Source organism: Phoenix dactylifera, chromosome 2 (genome assembly GCF_051530095.1).
Source record: "Phoenix dactylifera cultivar Ajwa chromosome 2, Ajwa_hap1_PhDact_Kaust_v1.1, whole genome shotgun sequence".
NCBI classification, from domain to species: Eukaryota; Viridiplantae; Streptophyta; class Magnoliopsida; order Arecales; family Arecaceae; genus Phoenix; species Phoenix dactylifera.
The window spans coordinates 15,880,289-15,901,443 of NC_143191.1; the positions used below are offsets into that span (position 1 = coordinate 15,880,289).

At 40.9% G+C, this 21,155-nt stretch overlaps 1 protein-coding gene across 2 annotated transcripts; it reads left to right on the plus strand.

Annotated features, from left to right (window-relative positions):
- The first annotated feature begins 2,416 nt into the window (after positions 1-2,416).
- Positions 2,417-16,832, plus strand: LOC103718351 (tubulin-folding cofactor A-like). 2 transcript variants are annotated; one of them, XR_015975149.1, is made up of 7 exons: positions 2,417-2,630; positions 3,810-3,968; positions 11,206-11,292; positions 11,366-11,604; positions 11,875-14,071; positions 14,154-14,227; positions 16,519-16,832. XR_015975149.1 is itself a non-coding variant. In XM_008807135.5 (4 exons), the coding sequence occupies exons 2-4, from the start codon at positions 3,816-3,818 to the stop codon at positions 11,462-11,464; spliced, it is 339 nt and encodes a 112-aa protein (XP_008805357.1). In that variant the 5' UTR covers positions 2,417-2,630; positions 3,810-3,815; the 3' UTR covers positions 11,465-11,656. The 2 variants fall into 2 exon arrangements, 1 of the variants encoding a protein (XP_008805357.1); XM_008807135.5 differs by lacking the exons at positions 11,875-14,071; positions 14,154-14,227; positions 16,519-16,832 and having other exon boundaries at positions 11,366-11,656.
- Positions 16,833-21,155: the final 4,323 nt, after the last annotated feature.

Here is a 21,155-nt window from a genome sequence, read left to right on the forward strand (position 1 = left end):
AGAGCTGGGGACTAGTTGGGCAGGCACCAAGTGGTATCGATCTAAAAGCTGACCTATGAAAAATAAAGGGGAAATCTCATCCCTTCCTTCAAAGTGTCCTTGTCCAGGCAGAGTTGAGCTGGAAGACAACTAGAGGCTCTTTCATTAGGTCTCGATAGCCTTAAAAAGAAGCTACGAGGAATAAAAAAAAGATATCCTAATCCTATCTAAATTTATTTGTTGCCCTGCAGCCCAAGAGGGGGATAAATTGGATTTTTTAAAACTTTTCTTCTAAGTACAGCGGAATAAAATAATTCTTAAGTAAATGACTGAAATATAAATGCAATAATCAAAGTAAGCAATGCACACACACAAATACAAAGGTTTTATAGTGGTTCAGTGCTATCCTGCACCTACATCCACTCCCCAAGACCTCTTAAAAATTTTCACTATAAGCCTTTCTAATTATAGTGCGGTTGTTTACCGAGTTCACAATCCAATTTGTTATTTTTCCGGGATCATAACGAACCCAGTTGGTTTCTTCCCAAAGGCTCACCAACTAAAATCTTTTACACAATCTAATTCAGGTTTAGATTAAACCTCCCCCAAGTTTCAATACTTAAAACTTGTTACAAGAATGATATGAAAGGATTAGAACATATAAATTATTACTCGAAAAATTAAATGCACAAACTCAGAAAAAAATGAGCAATAAATTTGTTGCTGGCACTTTGAATGAAATTGATGAAGATCCGCTAACTTCCAGAGCTAAGAACTTGATCTTGATTGCTGAAATGTATGCTTTGAATGCTTCAAACTTGAATGCACACTTCTTGCTCTATCTTCGATGGCTCTCTTAATAATTTGAATTTGAGGTTGTTGAGCCTTTTTTCCTCTCCTGTAATCTTCTTAATCCAAGTATAGTTCTCTTGTATTTATGGCTTCTGAGGATGAGGGAACACTCTCCTAGCCCTTAGACTCCAAGAACTAGCCGTTAGAAACAATTTTTCTCTGTTTTCACACTCTGCAAAAGTAGCCGTTACGCCTTCTAGCAAAATTGGAGTCAGCTCTTGAAGACCTGAAGTCGGCTCGGCTGAGTCGGGAGCCGACTCGAGCTCGGGCTCTTCAAAATTGAATTTTTGTCTTTCTTTGAGAGAGTCGACTCACGGACTGTTGGAGTCAGCTCGTCTACTGTTCATTAAAAACTATGTTTCTGCCTTTCACTAAGGGAGTCGATGCATGGACTGCTGGAGTCGACTCGAGCTCTGTGCCAAAGTTACTATTTGTGCCAGAGTTGACTCGAGGCTTCCAAGAGTCAGCTCCTTGACTATTCTTTTAGCTTTCTCTTTGAAAATCATCAGATCTCTTGCTATGCTGGCTACAAAATAACATTTTTCTTACAATATAAACATTAGTAATTATACCACAAAGTTTTGTGATCATCAAAATCAATTCTAGGATCAAGACTATTTGGTCCAAGATATTCTCCTCGGCATTACGACCATAAGGGGTGACTAATGGGGCTGTCTTCGAGCTAGAGGAGGATGAGCCCAAAGAACCCAACCTAAAGTTGGAGCTGGACGACAAGCTTACCAGTAAGCCACTAGACATGGCTCGTTTATCAGCTCATATTGTTATTCTACTCTTTAGATCTTCTTTCTTTACTCTTCTATTCTACCAAAGCTCTACCTGACTTAGGCATCGAACTATCTCCCATCGGATCGGTTCCGACCTTTGATCTTCTCTTTGCTTGCAAGTTGAACTCCCTCTCTGAGCGGATCTATATTGATTGTCAAATCTCCATCTTCATTAGACTGGTTTTGGTGGCAGCATAATCCATCATTAGTTGTCATCCCTCTCCTAAGCTTACCAACCCTAAAAATACTAGACGCAACTCATTGTAAGAATGCATCATCCAAATTCCTTTATTGTGTGAAATATGTATTCCAAGAAAATGGCATTGTGCTATTAATCATGTATAGCAAATGGACAATGGTTGTATCTTTCATGCGAGAGAAGGATTCACATTGCTTTACACGAATCCATCATTAGATCGCACAACGGTCAATTCAAGACCAATGCAAATGGATGAATGAGGAAGTTCGGAGTGTTTTGAGATCTATGGTGTGAACCAATAGTTGATGTTGCAAGAGAAAATCAATTACTCTTTCGCGTGAAAGACAAAACCCAAATGCATAGCAAACATGGAAATCAACTTAACATGGATATTTGATTCCATCGAGGCCGTATTATAGGAAGAAAAACTTGGCATTAGGGTGTTTTGATGGCATTCAAGCTTGTTCCAAGTTAGATAAAGAGCTACCTATTTCTTAACAAGTAGCGCTATTTCTTTGTACCACCTCCTAGACCTGAAAATGGTTGAAACCTGACTCGACTGTAAACCTAAGCTAATGACCCGAGCTCAATCCTACACGGTGTCACGCCGTCTTAGTCGTGTCGGCTTTGGTTCCATACCCAACACGTGGAAGGATCAGCCTAGGGTCGACAACCTCCTGCGGCGAACTTCTCCGGCGCCTTGAACTCTCCTTCCGGCACCTCTGCCTCCCTCTCCTCCGTTCACTTCCGTCTCTGTGGCTCCTCCACCCATCCTCATCGCCGGCGACTATCTCCTCCGGCTTCATCAAGAGAAGGTATCCCGGTTCACTCTTTCTTCGATTTTTTTTTTCTTGTATGTTTGTTTGTTGGTTAGCGATCTTGAGAAAGATGTTGGGATTTCACATAGTACCTTGTGATATAGGTCAAATTTGTTAAAGGAGATATATAGTTTTTAATAAAATAGCGATCTCTCAGTACGACCTAGTTTGACGGATGAATGCATTTCTGGGGCTGTTTGTATTTTTTAAATCTCAAATGATGATAATGATCTGTAGGATAATGATTTTGTACCACTTTTTTTTTTCAACCTAATTTTTAAATTTTTGCCTAGATATGGGTAATTTGTTGTCATGTGGGATCATTCTGGTACAAATCATTGATCATAAATTTATCGAAGAATCTATGAGTCAGTTAGGATGTGTTTTGTCTTGCATATTCTTGTAAGTACTTCTAGGAAGACTTCTGTTTTCTTGTGGCTATCTATAATTTAAGTTCTACTTCTGTTTGGGTGCTATCTATGGAAGGCTTATGATTTGTGGGTGGCTGCATTAGTCGCTGCATCTTTTTGTTGATCGTCAACCTCTTTTATAAGCTTGACTTGGACGGATCAAGGTATGATCTGTCAAAGTTTTAAATGTTGTTACTACTGGCCATTGACCTGACATCAATCCCATGACTTTGCATTGAATTCCTAGCTGAGGTAGCACTATACAAAAATGAATTCCTTCCATGAAACTTAGAGCACGAGTTTGTGGGTAGGGTACCTAACTTATTGGATTTGTATATGCTATTAAGAAGACATGTTTCATCTATTTGGGCATGCTCATTTACTGGGAAAACACTTGTACGTTTGTATGAAAGCAAGGGAAGGAAACTGAAAACTTCACAAAAATATCGCTTATAAACTCTGTAGAGAGTTGAATGCATGAATAAGAAGCAGAGAAAGGGAGTTGGGTTTTTGAAATCTATGGGTCTCTTTAAGGGTCATCGTTGTTGATTATCTTGGAAAAATGGGTGAAGGTGATCTTTACCCTTATTTTCTACATGGGAGGTTGGACTTACTCATCCTAGGTAAATTTAGAAAGGATATTTCTATATAAAGTGGATTTCATATGTTAATTTAGATCATTTGCAGAAATTTTGTAAAATTTTCATGGTACATAATTCAAAATCTTTGAGTTGTGTAACTGAGAATTGTTTTTACTTTGATGCAGTTCAATATGGCTACCCTTAGAAATCTGAAAATCAAGGCAGCTACCTGCAAGCGCGTTCTTAAGGAGCTTCATTCTTACGAGAAAGAGGTTGAGAAAGAAGCTGCAAAAACTGCAGACATGAAGGAGAAATGTGCTGACCCTTATGATCTTAAGCAGCAGGTATCTGAAAGAATGTTTTTCATTTTTATTTTACTTTTATATCAATATTGTATTGCTTTCACACCATGGTTTAGAACCCTAAAGTATCACAGGCTTTGCAGAATTATTAATTTGCATATTTATCTCTTCTATTTGTTCGCCTGCCACTTTCATATGATTATTCCACTAATCTGAAAACCATCCTCTTGATATAAGTTTTACTTAAACAACTTGCTAGATCAGTTTTCCTTAATGGAATTCGCAATTTAGCAAACATTTGAGGCCAACAGCTCAGCTGGTTGGCGCCTAGCTCTCCCCCCATATGAGAGATCTTAGGTTCAGTCTTGGGGTGTTGGGAATAACCACAATAGTGCTCAAAAAATTATTAGTGAATACTTAAGTGTGTATTTACAGACATTTGCGACATATATTTTTGTTACATTCTTTTTAAAAATTTTCCTCATGTTCCTGGTTTGAGTATCTTTCTCTATATTGAACAATTAATCTGCCATACAACAGAATCTGGGAGTGACATTCATCGTATAGTATATCCTTTAGTTCTGCACTCTGTGTCATCATGTACCGTTTTCTGCTTCTGAGTGTACTTAATGCTGGACCCTGCTTAAGATAAATCCACACTTTAGTTTAAGGGAAATGTGTTACATCATATAAGTGGAACTACCGGTGGATTAGGTGATGTCAGCCTTGTAGATACTTCGAATGTACAAAATATGAATCTGCTGCACTTTTTTTGGTCCAGAACTTATTTGGGAGGTTAACTAAAAAAAAGATGATCTGTGCAGCAGATTTAATAAATCTGTTTGCCAGATCTGATAGAACAAACTGGTTCTTGCTGCATAACTGCAGTGATTCGGAGGAGGAATACGACAAGTAGAAGTAAAAATTGAAGGAGAATATTAATGAGAACTAGTACAATAAGAAGAAAAGTAGACGAGAGATCAGAAAAAGAAGAGAAAAGTGGCCATATTCCTTTCAAATAAACTCATATAAAACATCAAAATTCACTGCCAGGATCCAATCATAACAGCCTTTTATTTTGTTTAGTCGGCTACCTATCCTACTCCAAACAGGACTATTCATTTTGGAATAACATTTAAACTAAATATCTGACTATGTCCTGGTTTTAAATTGACCAATTGAACCTCTTTTTGTTCCCTTTGAGGACTCTCAAAATTGATAATTTAAGCACCATTTTGACCAATTTCACCCAGTTAGAGTTATAATTTTCTTGAAAGAAGCCTTCATAACTTTACATGGCTGTGTTTTCCTTGTATGGGTTAGCGAAAGTGGTGTGTTTATTCTAGTGAAAAAAAGAAGAAAAGGAGTGAGAGTAATCATTCCTGAGGTTGATTATGTATTTTCATGGTTTCCAACTATATCAGAAAACAAGGATTTCTTATGTCCACATCTTTTTGATGTAGGTATCCGATGGTTGGTTTGATGGATCTACCTAGTTGACCTCTATGGGTTTCTAAAAACTGCACAAGACTTCCCTTGTGTTAGTCTTGATTTTGGCGAAGCATGAACCAATAGTCAAATGCTGCTAATGGTACACTTCGTATCTACATGCATGGATTAATAGCATGTGTTCTACTAAAATGCATGAAGCAAATACATGCCAAAGATCCATGCATTTGTATTAATAATGATATCATGACAAGCTGGACATTATCACAGCTATTGCAAAAGAAAGAAGGCATCTAATGAAGTGAATGTTCATGAATGTTTGTCTCTTGGAGTTTCCAAGCAGTACCTCTTAGTATTTTCTTGTAAGTATTTATTGCTTTTCTTTTGGTGTGATATATCATATTAACATAAGGGAATAAAAAGGGTTGCTGCATGTCTATGTTAAGTCTTTGTATGGAGTCGTTTTGCAAGTAAGAGAGCAACAAATGGAGTAGAGAAGCAATAGAGCGTTTTCACCACCTATAGTCTTATCCTTACCACATCCATATCTACTATAGAGGGATACGAGTAGTTGTATGCTTATGCTGCCCTTAACATAGTGGTATCAGAGCTAGATAGTCTGGCAATGGCAAATGGACAAGTAGCTATCCCTTGTCTTACCAACAATAATCTTGGGAACTACACTATCTAAATGAAGGCATTGTTTGGCTTCCAAGATATTTGGGATTTGGTAGAGAAGGTATATGTTGAGCCAGGATGAAGCAGTGCCGCACTAAGTTCAAAAGAACTCTTATACGGTTGTACCATCAAATATTTCTGAAGTATACCAATGAGATCAAGAATATCCTTTATTGGATTCATTATCATTGTAATCACACCCAAATATTTTGTTATCCAGCTATAGCTACATCTTTGAATATGCATTATGTACTTGATTGGACATGCTTTGGAAGTAGCTATGGCACCCTTAAGCTCAATAGTTCATGTGAAGCACCTTCATCAATATGCTTGTATATAGGACAATAGAGATGCTTTTAAGTTTGTGATAATATTCCTGTATCTAGAAACCTAAGGAATAATTTCTTCATTTGAATTAAATTTTAGCCAAGAGGTCTCTCCCAATTGGCATACTTGGGGGATGTATTTCCTAGTTTCATAGCAACATGCTACCTTTTGAGCATTTTATACTGACATATAATAATTTACAACTATGCATGGCAATTCAAATTTTTCTACAATACTTTTCTTTCTAGAGGGTGGGGTAAAGTTCTATAATACAATTCATTATCTAAGTGATTCAACCGCGAGATGGGAAAGCAGGAATTTTTTCATCTTCAATTCTGATTTAGTAGGGGCTAAGTTCCTCAAATAGGGAGAGTTTTGATCAAGAGGATCGGCACACTTGATGTGGACCACTATGGTCACTATAGGGAGGATTGGATAGGTTCCAATAGTGAGTTCCACCATATTGGAAACTTGAATTGTGCACCAAACTTTAGAAGGCCCAAACTTGCCAGTATGGTGTCCAATTGAGGCGCTCTTTTTTCTTTTGAAATTGGGTAAGTTTTGAAGCTCTATGACATGGTGCTACCTCATAAGCGTGCAATGTACTAAGCAATTTAGGGCCAAATTCCATTATTTCAGTCTCAAAATGGGCAATCAAAACAAAAATTTTCCATTAAGAAAAACTTTGGCCGAGCATATCCTCTAATCCGAGAAGAATGTGGCAAAGCGACTAAACACAAAGTTCATGTAGAACTTGAGACCTGCCTTCTGTGAAATTTTTGATTTTTATGATTATTTCCATTAATCATGTCTATTTCGGAAAAGTATATCCTCTTTTAACTGGACGAGGAATCCAACCAGAATTGTACAAGGGCAGACCTCACTAGTATAAATAAAAGCTTGTAACTTAGTTTTATTATTTATGGATGGAAAAAAGGGGACTTGGACCTTACTTTCGCCAATTTTTCTATTTTTTATATTTTCTTTGAGAGATTTGAGTTGAGCAGGTTGAATAAAATTCTTCTTTCTCTCTCTGGTCAAATTATTTACACTCTTATCCAAATTCTTTTTATACCCAAGCATCTCATAGAATGGTCAAGAAAATTGCTATTTACATAGATAGAGGTGTGCTTCGGTTCATTTTTTAAGTTAAAAGCTTTGGCAAGCTTTTGAGCAAGGAGTATGCAGTAATAATGGATCTACACTTGATAAATGCAGCTTGATTCAATGAGATCAAATTACCTAGTTTAATTTGAATCTTGAAGCAAATTAGTAAAGTGGTTCCTGACTTTTCCTTTAATCAAATCCAAAGAATTTTGACATAAAGCTCCAATGAACATGTGAAGCATAGAAGTTTTATGATGGTTGGTAGACACATGCACATTCTCAAGCTTCTTAAAACTTACCTCCTTAGATAGCTGTAGATTGGCTCCAGGAGATGGAAATTTAATTCAGTTCTTGAAAACTTGGTGGAATGCGGGAATAATTAAAGAGTTCGCTTAAAGAATTCCAGTGCTATACCTTGAATCAGCCAAATCAGCCAAGTTTGCTAGCATTCTCAAGTTTGCTAGCGTTCCCTAATCAAGCCAAATCAGCCATCAGTTTTCAATCTCTCTTCATAACATACCTTTTCCTTGGGTTCCATAAAGACTTTTGAGATTTTGTTCTCTAAACATAGCCACTCAAGCTTTACTCTGAATAATTGATTTTTCTCCGTAACCAAGCAAGAAGAGTCTTTCACCTTCATTGCAGCATGCCTGCTCTTAAAACTCCATAAGGAATTTGGCTGTTTTTTTGACCCGAATATTGCCAACCAAGCATCCCTCAGCCTTAATCGACTGACTTCAGTAGCGATAAGCGAATTCATTTTCTCCCTGAACTAAACTTCTTGTTTGCAGAAATGATCATCCAATAGGGAGACCATTAGTTCAGATTTAGTAGAGCTTAACTCCAGCCTAACTTGCTCATTTTGCTGAACAGGAAAGTCAAAATAATTCTTGCTCCAAGTTTTTGTCCCTACTTTAATGGCATTTGGCTTCATAACAAAAACACAGAGGACAACCTTTAATTTACAATTACCATGCTTCGCTATTGCTTTACTGATCTCTAAGGTCACTTTGTTGAATACTTGCTTATGATAAATGTTATATCTTGTATTAACCCAAGCTGTTTCTGCAATAATTGATATCCATTATCTGATGTTCAAGATAATAAATCCTATTTGCTATATATGTCATACAAGTATCCATTGTTTCAGCATAAGTGCATACCAGTGCTTAAGTTCTTTGAATTCCATGACCAAAATCAAAAAGATCATCAAGACATGAAATTTCAGCTCAAGGTTGGAAGTCTGCTGTAACTACTTTTTATCCGAAATATTTCAACTGGGCCAAACATAACAGGATGATGAGTTTGAACACAAATTGATAAAAAAATATTTTGTTTCTTCAGATGTGGCCAAACAGAACAGGATGATGAGTTTGAACACAAATAGATAATGGCTTATTTTGTTTCTTCCAATGCGCAAAGAACTTGGTTGAAGCTAAAGCCATAATAACTGATACAGTGATAGCTGTAAAACCTGCTGCATGGTTCCAGAATGCTTTGGTCGGTATGTGTTAAGATATTCTTGTTTTGGCAAATTTTTTGGATTCTAAAGTCACTGAAATGAACTGCAAAATGAAATTTCAGATCTTGATCAGTAAAGATTAAATTTTATAATTTAGGCACTACCAAATTACTTTTCTGATCCAGTCATGCCAAGACTGTATAATGTTGAAGTAGGCTCATGAAACTTAGAACCATCGATAATTCTATCAAGACGATTATGCATATTCACCAAAAACTGGATTACGACCTCCTCTACAAACTTCAAGCATATAGGAAAAAATGTTAGTTTGCAACTGAATTGCTCCAACCATACTACTATACCAAATGCTTCTATCATGCTGGATGATATTTCCATCATCAATAAATTAATGGTATATTTCTCACTTGGATCATGTATGTATATCAACCATGAGTGACATGGTCTGTTGAACCGGTATGTACCGGCCGGTTCAGTACGTATCGATCCCCACTGGATGGTACAGCCACATAAAACAGTTCGGAGCCGGAACCAAGTGGGGAAGAAGAAAGAAGAGAAAGAGGAAGAAAGAAGAGGAAGAAGAAGAGGAAGAGGAGAAGAAGAAGAAGAGAAGAAGAAGACGGCTCGGCGTACCTCGGGCCGACCCCCTCCCGAGCACCCCGATGTGTGCCGGCCCTCCCAACGGTTCCTTCCATGCTCGCGGGAGGGGGAAAGAGAGGAGAAGAGAGGAGGAGAGAGGGGAAGAAAGGAGAGGAGGAGAGAGTTCGGGAAGGAGGAAGAAGAAGGGAAAGGGAAAAAAAAGAAAAGAAAAAAAAATCTTTCCGCGAGCGGGGAATCGCTCGTGCTCGCATGCGATTCCACGCGCAGGGAACCTCGCTTCTGCTCAGTTCCCCGCGTTCACACTGTTTCCTTATGCCCGCGCGCAGTTCCTCGCGCGGGGCAGCGAGCCCACACGGTACTGCGCGCGAGTCCACGTGGGGCCGCATGGGCATTTAATGCCACAGAGTGGCATTTAGCTAAAACGCGGGCGCACGCGCGCGTCGGCTTTTTTTTTTTGTGGTTCCGGTGCCGAACCAATACCGGAGCCCACCGGTATGCCGGTTCGCTCGGCTCAGCGGATACTGATGAGTGATACATATCATAATTATATCTATCTAATAAATAGCACTGCCTTAAGAAATGTTGAAATCAGCATTTTATTTTTAATTTTCTGTTTTCACTTTGTGTATCTTCTTTTTCATTAATATTATGCTGATGGATAATAATCTTCTATCCATCCAATCATGCATAATGATGAAGCTGAGCAGCCTTAAATCTAACCTGTTACTTGTGGCTATTTCCATTGCATGAAATTGCTGTGTTCCACCATTGATATGGGGTAGTGCAGAAGTGAACTAGAAAATGAACTGGAAGCACTTCTTTATAAATCAATATACATACTAGTTCACCATGTGAAGCACTATGAAGGCCCAAAGTTTTGATGAAAATGGAAGGTGATATTGGCTTTTAGTTTGGAATTTAAGCTTCAGACACAAGCCCACCTTGATGAGCGCTTGAAAACCATAAAATTTATCATTTTTTGTTGAGAAAAACCTTACAATTTTTCTTGATTCTTGAACATTATCTGGCTGATCAGTGCTTAAATCCCCTAAACTTTGGTTATTGTTCTTTCAAGCAGAGGAAAATGCAATCTTCAAATCTGATGATGGTAAACTTTAAAAGTTCTCATTATGGCAACTAAAAGGTTTGCAAGGAGCCTTCATATGGTTTTATTTGGGTAAAAGTGTTGGTAGTAGGCTGTTTAGTAGGCACTAAAAGCAATTGTATTACCGATGCAGGGAATAGCCCCTTCATCAGTACATCATTGCTTTTAATGCCTACTACTAAGGGTAGTATTATATCATGGTGGTAGCTATTCCACAAAGCAAAAAAAAAAAAAAAGGAAAAGAAAATACAAAATATTTTTTGTATGAAGTTATGTATTCAAACAATTTTGACCATTTTGGCTAACTGATAAAACAAACTGATTGTATTACTTGACATCATACCACATTTTCTGAGGATGGTTTTATCTTTTATCCATCGAACTAGGAAAACAAAGAAAATGTTTTCTTAATTTTTCCCAACATGCATGAGGTTAATCAACATAAGAAAGGGGCATATATTCAACGTATTGTAGCATGTGTTGTTTTACTTAACTTCAATATATCATTGATTGAATTCCAATGATTTGGGCAGGAGAATGTGTTGGCAGAGTCAAGGATGATGGTTCCTGATTGCCACAAACGACTGGAAGCTGCACTTGCAGACTTAAAAGGAATATTGGTATATATGCTTTCTCGCAGACAACTACTGTTAACATTGTTAATTAAACCTTACTAATACTATTCTATTGCAGGCTGAGTTGAAGGAGTCGAACCAGCAAGGCATTGAAATTGAGGAAGCTGATAATATCATTACAGAAGTTGAGGCATTATTTCAAACAGCAGAGGATTAGAAGTTAAAAATGAAATGAAAATGTTGTGATATTTGATGTTCTGGTATATGGGCTGCTCCATATATACTGAAAGCTTTTTAATGAATGCTGGTCATGTCGGCTGCTGGATCTTTGTAGTTATCCAATTTTACCAGGAATATGTTAGTAACTTCCTTTTGAAATCTTTTTATGTTAGTTTGACATTATCTGAAATTATTTTTGCCCTCCTATCTTGCTTGCACTGCAACTATTACAAGAAAGCACGTTCACAATAACCATCCGCTGAGTTTATTTTGCAGAATAGCTATTATTATTACTCTTTCATTAATATGTTTCCTAATCTTTGATTGTTAGACCATTCCCTCAAGCATTTTGTCAGCTATGCTACATTGCAGAATCTCACTCGTTATATCTACCTCTTTTCTATGCAGATCAAATTTCAACAGTTTCATTCATCATGAGTCTATGAGCGATTCATCTCTAAGATGCTGGTGAAAGGAGTCCATGGCTGGCATTGCTTGCTTTTGTTTTATTCCTACATCGGGATGAGTCTATGTCAGCCCTAGGTTCAATATTTTCTTGACAACAGGGTAGAACTTCAACTATCACTAGTAGTAGATACATGAAAGATAATCAATTTGAATTTATACCTGAAAGATCAATGAGGAAGTTTTTTTTTTACTTAGACAAATAATAAAAGATGTAAATAGAAGGAAAAAGGTTTTTTTTTTTTGATTTAGAGAAAGCTTGTGATGGGGTGTCTAAGTAGGTAATTTGGTCTGCTTCAAGATCAAGAAGGAAATTATTCATAGAAGACATACTGAAATAATGGAAGATGTGCATGCTAGGGTATCGCCATGGTATGGCAACTATTTTTATGGTCATAATAGGTTTATACTTAATCCATATCTTTTTGTATTAATTATGGATGAAGTCACAGCTAATATTCAGGAAGGTATAGTACTGTTCATATTATTTGTGGGTGATATAATATTGATTTATGAAAAAACAAGATTAAATATTTAGTAGAACAAATAAAGAGTATGGGAAATGTAAATGAGAATGAAAATAAATATATAATATCAATCAAAATTGACCAATAATAGATACCATGGAGTGGCTAATTTTGTTATTTAGAACCTATTGTATAAAATAATGGAGAGATAGATGAAGATTATGTTATAGAATAAGAGTGGGTTGGATAAATTAGAGATGTATTTGGAATATCATGGGATAGGCATATACCTTGGAGATTTAATGGAATATTGTGTGATAGGCCTATAATGTTGTATAGTTTAGAGTGACTTATGAAAATAAAATGAGAGTTGCACAAATGAAAATGTTAAGATGGATGTGCAGTCAATTTAGGATGGAATGATTAAGAAATAATGATATCATATAAGCTATAGCAACTGCAGAAGTTAAAGAACTAAGTGATAAAAAATTAATTGAGATTGTATAGATATTTACAATAAAGATATGAGGAGGTTTCTATGAAGATTTTTGATACTTTAGAATCTCTTAAAGGTTGGAAGAAAAATACAGAAAAATCTAAATTAATATAGATGGAGGTTATGAGGAAGGACACGAAGAATCTGGTCTGAGCGATTAATAAAATCATGGGGTATGGATTCGATTAGGGCCAAGTTTAATCAACATGATTCATTAATGAAGGTTTTAAGGACATTAACAGTGCTGGGGGGATCAGTCTAGCAGGTGATCCGGACACCAAGGCGGCTTAAGGCCATTTATATGGGTCCACTTGAATTTGTAGATCAGGTCGATCGGACTCGATATCGGGTTTCTTTGATCTTCTAGAGAGGAGAGAAAATGAGAGGGAGAAAGAGAGGGATGGTTCTCTCTCTCCTCTTCTTTCTTTCTTTCTTTCACGGTAAACAGGGGAGAAAGGGAGGTGGGCTAGTGGCCGTCATGGTCATGGTCCGACAGTGTACCAGCAGGCAGTGGCGGCGGCCAGCAGACGGCGGCCGGTGGCGGGGGGTGGCTGGTCGGATTCAGCCCAAAAATAGAGCCGGATAAGGAGAATTTTGGCTCGGTTGTTCTCGAAAGAAGGGGAAAGAGAACTAAAACAGGAGTACCCTATTTTGGATGTAAATCCGGCGATTGCCAACTCCAAAAAGGCTAAGAACAACGGCTAGAAGCCTAAGAAAGAAAGGGAAGGCGAAGAATTCTCACCTCGGTCCGATGAGGTTCCGACGACCTTTTTTCAGCGACGAATTGAAAGGGATGCTCGGAGAGGGAAAGCTTGAATCGAAGGATTTTTAGCCTATTCTTCTATGGATATGAAGGAGGAGGATGCACAATCTTAAATAGATAAAGGTCCGAGCTTTCGATGTTCGACTAAGCTTGAAACTCAGCTTTTTCCAATCGCGATCGTGATCGAAATGGGGAGGAAGGAGACTCCCAGCTGGAGTCCTCCTCTCCCATTTTCATCACGTGCGGGGCACGTGAAAGGCTGGGTTGGCCTCTTCGGGCCGGCCTACAAGCCCAATTCAAGTGCGGGCTGGTCAATGGACCGGGCCCTTACAGGAAGACTATAACTTGGGCTAACATAGATGTTGAAACATGACCATTGGACTTGATTGATTCCATTCCCAAGCAAAGTGATGTGTAAGTATGTTAGTCTTTATTGAATCTAACTATGCTCTTCTATCTAGAAGTGGATAATTTACATTGTTCTTATTTGTTATAGGTCTTCATGTGGTGTGTTTGCTATGATGTATGCAGTATTGGGATGGCATAGGCTGGAATTGCTGGTTGACGCAAGTAATGACTATTATGCTTTTTAGTGTTAGTTATTACATGTTTTCTTTATGCTTAGGTGCATGATGGCATAAACTAGATAACTTTCTACGGGCTATATTTAGATCCAAATTTTGGCTGAACTTATTTTTATTGGATTCCAATCAACAAGGAGAGGTCAAGGATGATGTGCCTATGTTGGCTGACCATATGAATGGTCCCACCATTCTTTGACACTTGGGTAAGATAGTTGATATCACTCTAAACCCGTAAAAACTTGAATTACAATTTTTATTATTTTTAGTCTTGTCCTAGTTTCAGTTTGAACATAACATTCATTGATCCACAACTGCATCATATTTGGTATAAACTACATTCTAGAAACTACCAATATCATACTCTTGATGAAGCATTGCATTGATTTAGATGATGCTTTATTGTGTCAATCATACTATACCGTACTGGCCCGGTTCGGTACTGGTATCCGGTATGGATGGCGTACCGATACTTAGTACAGAGGATACGCCAAAAAAACTCTGTCTTGTACCATACCGATACCGTGCTAGTGTGGTACCGGTACGGAATCCGATGCCGGAACCACGAATCTTGGTGTCAATCATGCCAATTCCAACTAGGCACATTGAAATATAATCCTTGACAACTACGTAAGCCAGTCAATTTAGTTGGGCACCATTGACATAAGCCCCAGCATAAGCCTATTCAGTCCATGCCGGCCTGTACCGGTACATATATGGTCAACCTGAAGTAGCATGGGTTTCACTGTAGGACTGAATAGTACACTTGAGTAGTTCAGTGCTATTACTTGTTCTTGTTGTACAAAGCATTAAGAAGAACTTAAAAAGAAAAAAAAATGCATGCATTGAAAGCAGGGGTCGCAATTCAACAGTTTGGATGCATTTCATCTATCTGAATGAATTCTGACGAAAAAGTTACGGATAAACATCAGCACAAAGATCTTCTCGTCACCTGATTTGTATTTTAAACACGATTATATATACTTATCCAGAAGAAAGATGTCCAACCTGAGTCATCTTCATATGCACAAGAGATTGTTATAAGTTTATGTGGCAAAAAAACGATACAAGATATTTCAGAAGAACTCTTAAAGTTATGCTTTGACAATTGGCAGAAATATAAAGCAAGAGATGATGTCACATACATATTACAGATATGCTGTAGCATAATCCAAGCCTAAGAACATTGTGAACATAAGTAACACAAAGCTATCAATACAAGTTTATGGGATCAGTCATACAGAACACAAGCAAACCAAATGAAAAGCTTGGATGGGACCTAGAGCATAACATGAATCAGGTCTCAGCCAAAGTTCTGAGCGAGGAGTATGTGGCATGACGAAATCACATGATATTAAAATCATGAAGCAGGAATACCTAAAACTGTTCTGCCTGTGAATAAGTTTAGAGCACGGATGTTGTGGAGATGCCTCCATGGGAACAACAGCAGAGCACATTGCCTTCCCTTTTTCCCCCCAAAACAGATTGTTGCCTTAGCTTTTTTATCAGAAAGTTTGAACATCTTTAATTGCTGAAAATCTGTAAAGCTAAGAATGGGTTGTTCTTCTCTTCAGAGAAAAGGGCAGATGGATCGTGAATGTTGTTATAAATGACAATTTCACAAAGTCTAGTTACATGTAATGCACCATGGAACAGAACATCCATTTGATTTAGATTGCTAACTGGCTATAGTCTTATTTTTATCGATCCTAAAGATTGAATAGTTACTCCAGGCAGCTTACTGTTTGATGTATATATGCTTCATTTGAGCGTTCCATAACATTTTCCTTTTTGATATGTATAGCTAAATAAGGTTTAGAAAGGAAACTTTCTATCAAGTCACTCAATTGGTACTGCATACAGTCTCATTAACACATTTTTCGTGTCATGTTTTATATTGGTTGTTTGAAAATGCTCTCATGCTTACTGGATCTACATACAGATGGTATGTTACTAAAGACTCTATTTTAAGGTAAGCTCAAACATGACATTGAATTGCAAAAATAATTTCCAGCAGGATCTGAGTCTATTATGTTTAGGATGCATGTTGTTTTTCCAATGGTACTAATTAAATGCTGATTTCTGCTTTCTATATCACTTTATGTCACTTGGACACCAGCATTCCATCCACTTGCCCAATCAGCAAGATAGATTATTTTTTATTACATTTCAAAAGAGAGGGAGAACTATTGGTTTGCAAAGCAATTAAAACTCACTTGTTGGTTTTCCTTGGAGCTAGTTTGCATGATCTACAGCACTCGTTTTCCAATTTCACTGCAGCATCATAACTGAGCAATTGGAGTGTAGCAAGAAGTATGGGTTCGGGTTGGGTGTGATCTGTCGGCTTTCGATTGGGAAGAATGTGTAATGTAACCAGAGCATCAAATTGCTGCAGTCTAGTTTATGTTTTTATGACATATATCATCGAAGAACAAGTGAGCTTGATTGGGTTTGATTTTATTAATGATTATAGACCATAATAGTTTAGACTTTCTGTAAGATCCAGTTTGGTTCCCATTTTGCAAGAAAGATTGGCTAGTGGAACAAAGAACAGTAGTTTTGTAATCTATGCTATGTTGTTTGAACTACACAAATTTTTTCTTGATGGATGCTTTGAGGCTCAAACAGAAGACTACAAATGCTCTAAATACAGATGTGTGGTTACCTTTTTCTGTAAAGCTTCCCATGTAATGGTTTGAGAGGAGAGAGAATGCCCTAATCTTAATCTATATTGCTAAATATTCTCATGAGGTAGGGTGTCCAGAGTGGATGTACACGATCGTTTCTGATTAAGCAGCCTTTTTATGATTTTTGGCCATTCCAGGTATTGGTTGGGCCATTCAGTGTAGAATGGGATGCAAATTATGGCATGCATGACATCGTAATAAACCATGAACCATGTCTCGACTAATGGACGTAATTCAAATATTCCTAATGATTCTAAATTAGGAACATTGACCTCTGCATGGATTCACATACAAGTTCCCAAGCCATAAAATGTTTGGGCTGAATGGTAATGAGCCAAGCATTTATATTACATTTAGCTCATCCTTCGTAGCTCAATAAACTAGTGAGAACCACATATGGAATTCTAAACTAGCGTTTGTTTAGAGTTGATGCAGGAGATCCAGTGGCTTATAGTATTTGTTTCTAAGATAGTTAAACATCGAAGTCAAGCTGGGGCCCTTTTTTTTGTTGAAACCCAGCCTGAGCTATTAAAGTAAGAAAATAGATAAATGTGGCTAGTATTTTAACTATAGCTGGAATCAAATCCTATTCTTAGAGAGAAGGTTAGAGGAGTATTATTCATTTAAACATTATTTCAGCTTGTATGTGTATATTGGGTGAGATTGGTTGGTTTACATTTCATTAAGCAACATTATGTTGAATTGCACTGCATCAAGAATAGATTCAACTGGGATCTAACCATGTAATTGTGTAGGGGCTGTCTAGGGGCTGTCTAAATCACTGTTCTCACTGTTCCCTCTGTGGACGGGGACTAAATCTCTTTATGATTGGACCATCTCTCCTCTCTTCCTGCTATTCTCTCTCTCTCTCTCTCTCTCTCTCTCTCTCTCTCTATATATATATATATATATATATATATATATATATATATATATATATATATATATATATATATGTATGTATCCTTTTTTTCTTTATAATTAGGATGTGGTCACATATTAGGATAGTGTTCCAAGGGATATGGTACCATATTAGCATTAAGCCCTACATGGATATATCTTTCAGCTAGACTAGAATATGGTTCCATATTTAACTTAAATTCAAATCCAAGCTTAAAGATAAGGGAAGAGATAACAATTAATACAGAGATTAAATTACTCAATGTCCCACTATCTCTGTAGATATCTATCATCCCTTCTCAACTTGGTAATGAAATTTGACCTGAATGGTATTGTACCAAACATTTATATCGGGATGGTAATAGTATTGCAAATTAGGGGGTGACCTTCATCGCTAAGCACATTGGTAACTGTTACGGGGGAATTTAGCCACCATGCCCCACGTGACCGACACGCGCGCCCAGGAAGACTACGGCAGTCCCTTGATCTAGCAATCCGACCCCGAGTCGGATATCTTCGGCTCCGCAGCCCGACCCCGAGTCGGCTGCCCCTTGATCCAGCAATCCGACCCCGAGTCGGATATCTTCGGCTCCGCAGCCCGACCCCGAGTCGGCTGCCCCTTGATCCAGCAATCCGACCCCGAGTCGAATATCTTCGGCTCCGCAGCCCGACCCCGAGTCGGCTGCCCCCTGATCCAGTCATCCGACCCCGAGTCGGCAATCTCTCGACAACAACAGACTGTTCCTCTGAGGCACGCCGCGGCCCCCTGCTCCACTACTCCCTGCAACGGCCGTATCCGGCGCTGCCCCACGATCCCCTGTAACAGCCGTACAAAGCGGAGCTCCACTATGCCCTGCCAGGGCCGTACCCAGCGCTGCCCCACGACGCCCTGTAACGGCCATGTCAGTGGCAGCCCCATCGTGCCACACGATGACGAATCCCCGGAAAAACCCCCCAGCCTGATATATATGAGGCTGGGGGGGAAGGGGGAGGGTAAGCAAAGATTTTCCAGAGTATTCTCTTATCCGTTACTACTATCTCTCCTTCTCCTTCAATCTCCTCTGACTTGATCGTCGGAGGGCCCCCACTACCCCAGTGGTGGTGCGAGGCTTGCCTGCAGGTTATCCGGTGGAAGGTGGAGCGCAATCAACCCAACTCCAAGGGAACCCCGTTCACACCGCTGTGCCAATCGTTCTCGGTTTGGACCACCAGCAACAGTTGGCGCTAGAGGGAGGGCCACCGGATCTCAGAGCGATCGTAATGGCACGGCGAGGTGGTCGTGGAGCTTCCAATGCTTCCGGTCGCGGGGCCTCTCGCGCCACTGGCCGGGAGGCCGCTGCATCCCCAACACGCTCTCAGCAACACTCCACCGCCCCACCGCCCATTCAGATGGTCGAAGCCGCCCAGTTCGACCAGCTAACCCAGCAGGTTCGCACCCTCGCGGAGGCAGTGCAGAATCTGCAGGGTGCGATGTCCCGGGCGCCGCCGCTGCCTGAGCGTTCGCCTGTCCTCCCCAACCCGCGTTCCTTCCTCTCCCATGGGGAGGAGCGCCGACGCGAGGAGGATTCTCGAGCACGCTCCATTCTGCCGGGACCTTCCCACCGGAGCTGCGCGGGGTACGAGAGGCGGGCCCGGGCGCGTTCCCAGACCCCCCAGTCCTCGAGGAACCCGCGCTCCAGTCGATCCCCCTCTCGCCGCTCCTTGTCTCCCACCCACCGGTCGCGTTCCCTGGACCGGCGGGTGGACGATCTCCACCGACAACTCCAGGTCCTGAAGGGCCATTCCAAAGATCCCTTCGCCGACTTAGAGATCTCCTCCCAGCCGGCGCTCGCCTCGAGGATCCTGCGGACCCCGAATCCGCCGGGGTTCAAAATGCCGGCGATCGAGCCCTATGACGGGGCGGCGGACCCGCGGGATCACGTCGAGAGTTTCAGGACCCTTATGCTCCTCCACGGAGCATCAGATCCCCTTCTCTGCAAGGCTTTTCCGGCAACCCTCCGTGGCCCGGCGAGGGCATGGTTCGCCGAGCTGGAGGCTGACTCAATCCGGTCCTTCGACCAGTTCACTCGCCTCTTCATCACTCATTTCGCCGTCAGTAGCCGGCGGCGACTGGTCTCCGACTCCCTCTTTGATGTCCGGCAAAACGAGGGAGAAAGCCTGCGGGATTATCTTACCCGCTTCAACAGGGCTACGCTGGAGGTCTGAAACCTGAGTCAGGAGGTAGCTCTTTCAGCCCTGAAGCGTGGCTTCCGAAAGGGCAGACTCACCTTCTCCCTGGACAAACGTCTGCCGCGGAGCTTCCCAGAGCTGTTGTCCCGGGCGAACCAGTATGCGGACGCCGAGGAGGCGGCCGCCCACCGGAGCAAGGAGGCCGCCGAGATCCCACAAAAGCTTGGGAAGAAAAGGCGGAAAGAGGCACGCCAGAGGAGGAGCCCGACGCCCCAGCGTCGGCGCAGAAGCCCGTCGCCGGCGAAGAACCACGGCGCCCCACGCCCTCGTTCCCCGCCCCGACGTTTCAACCGGTACACCCCTCTCCTGACTCCCCGGGCCCAGATCCTTATGGAGATCAAGGGGCGGGAGGACCTCCCGGCCCCGAGACAGATACGAAGGATCCCTGGAAAGAGGCCCTCCCGGGCGTACTGTGAGTACCACCGAGACCACGGCCACGACACAGAGGACTGCTTCCAGCTTCGGGACGAGATCGAGGCTCTTATCCGTCGGGGGCGTCTCGGTCGGTATGTGAGCGACCGACGTCCCCCCGCAGACCCGCGTCCGGCCGACCCGGCTCCTCCGGAGCCTCGGGAGCAGAATCGACCCGTTGCGGGCGTGATCCACACTATCACTGGGGGCTGCTCTCGGCCCGTGAGGAACGCAGGGGGCTCGACGGAAGCGTCAGGGACGGCCGTCGTAAAGAGGCAGAGGGTCGGCAATGTAATCACCTTTTCTGATGAGGATGTAAAGGGGGTTCAGACTCCCCACGATGACGCCATGGTGATCTCCCTCACTATGGCAAACTATGATGTAAGGCGTGTTCTTGTGGATAGTGGAAGCTCAGCTGATATTTTGTTTTACGAGGCCTTCCAAAAGATGAGCTTGTCCAGACAGTTGTTGCACAAAATGTCCACCCCCCTCGTAGGATTCACCGGTGACGCTGTCCCGGCAGAAGGTGTCGTTGAGCTGCCTGTGACTGCGGGCGTCGCACCCGCAGAAGCCACGGTGCGACTCGGGTTCTTGGTCGTCCATATCCCCTCGGCCTACAATGCTATCCTCGGGCGACCCGGGCTGAACGCCCTTCGCTCGGTGGTCTCCACGTACCACTTGCTCATGCGG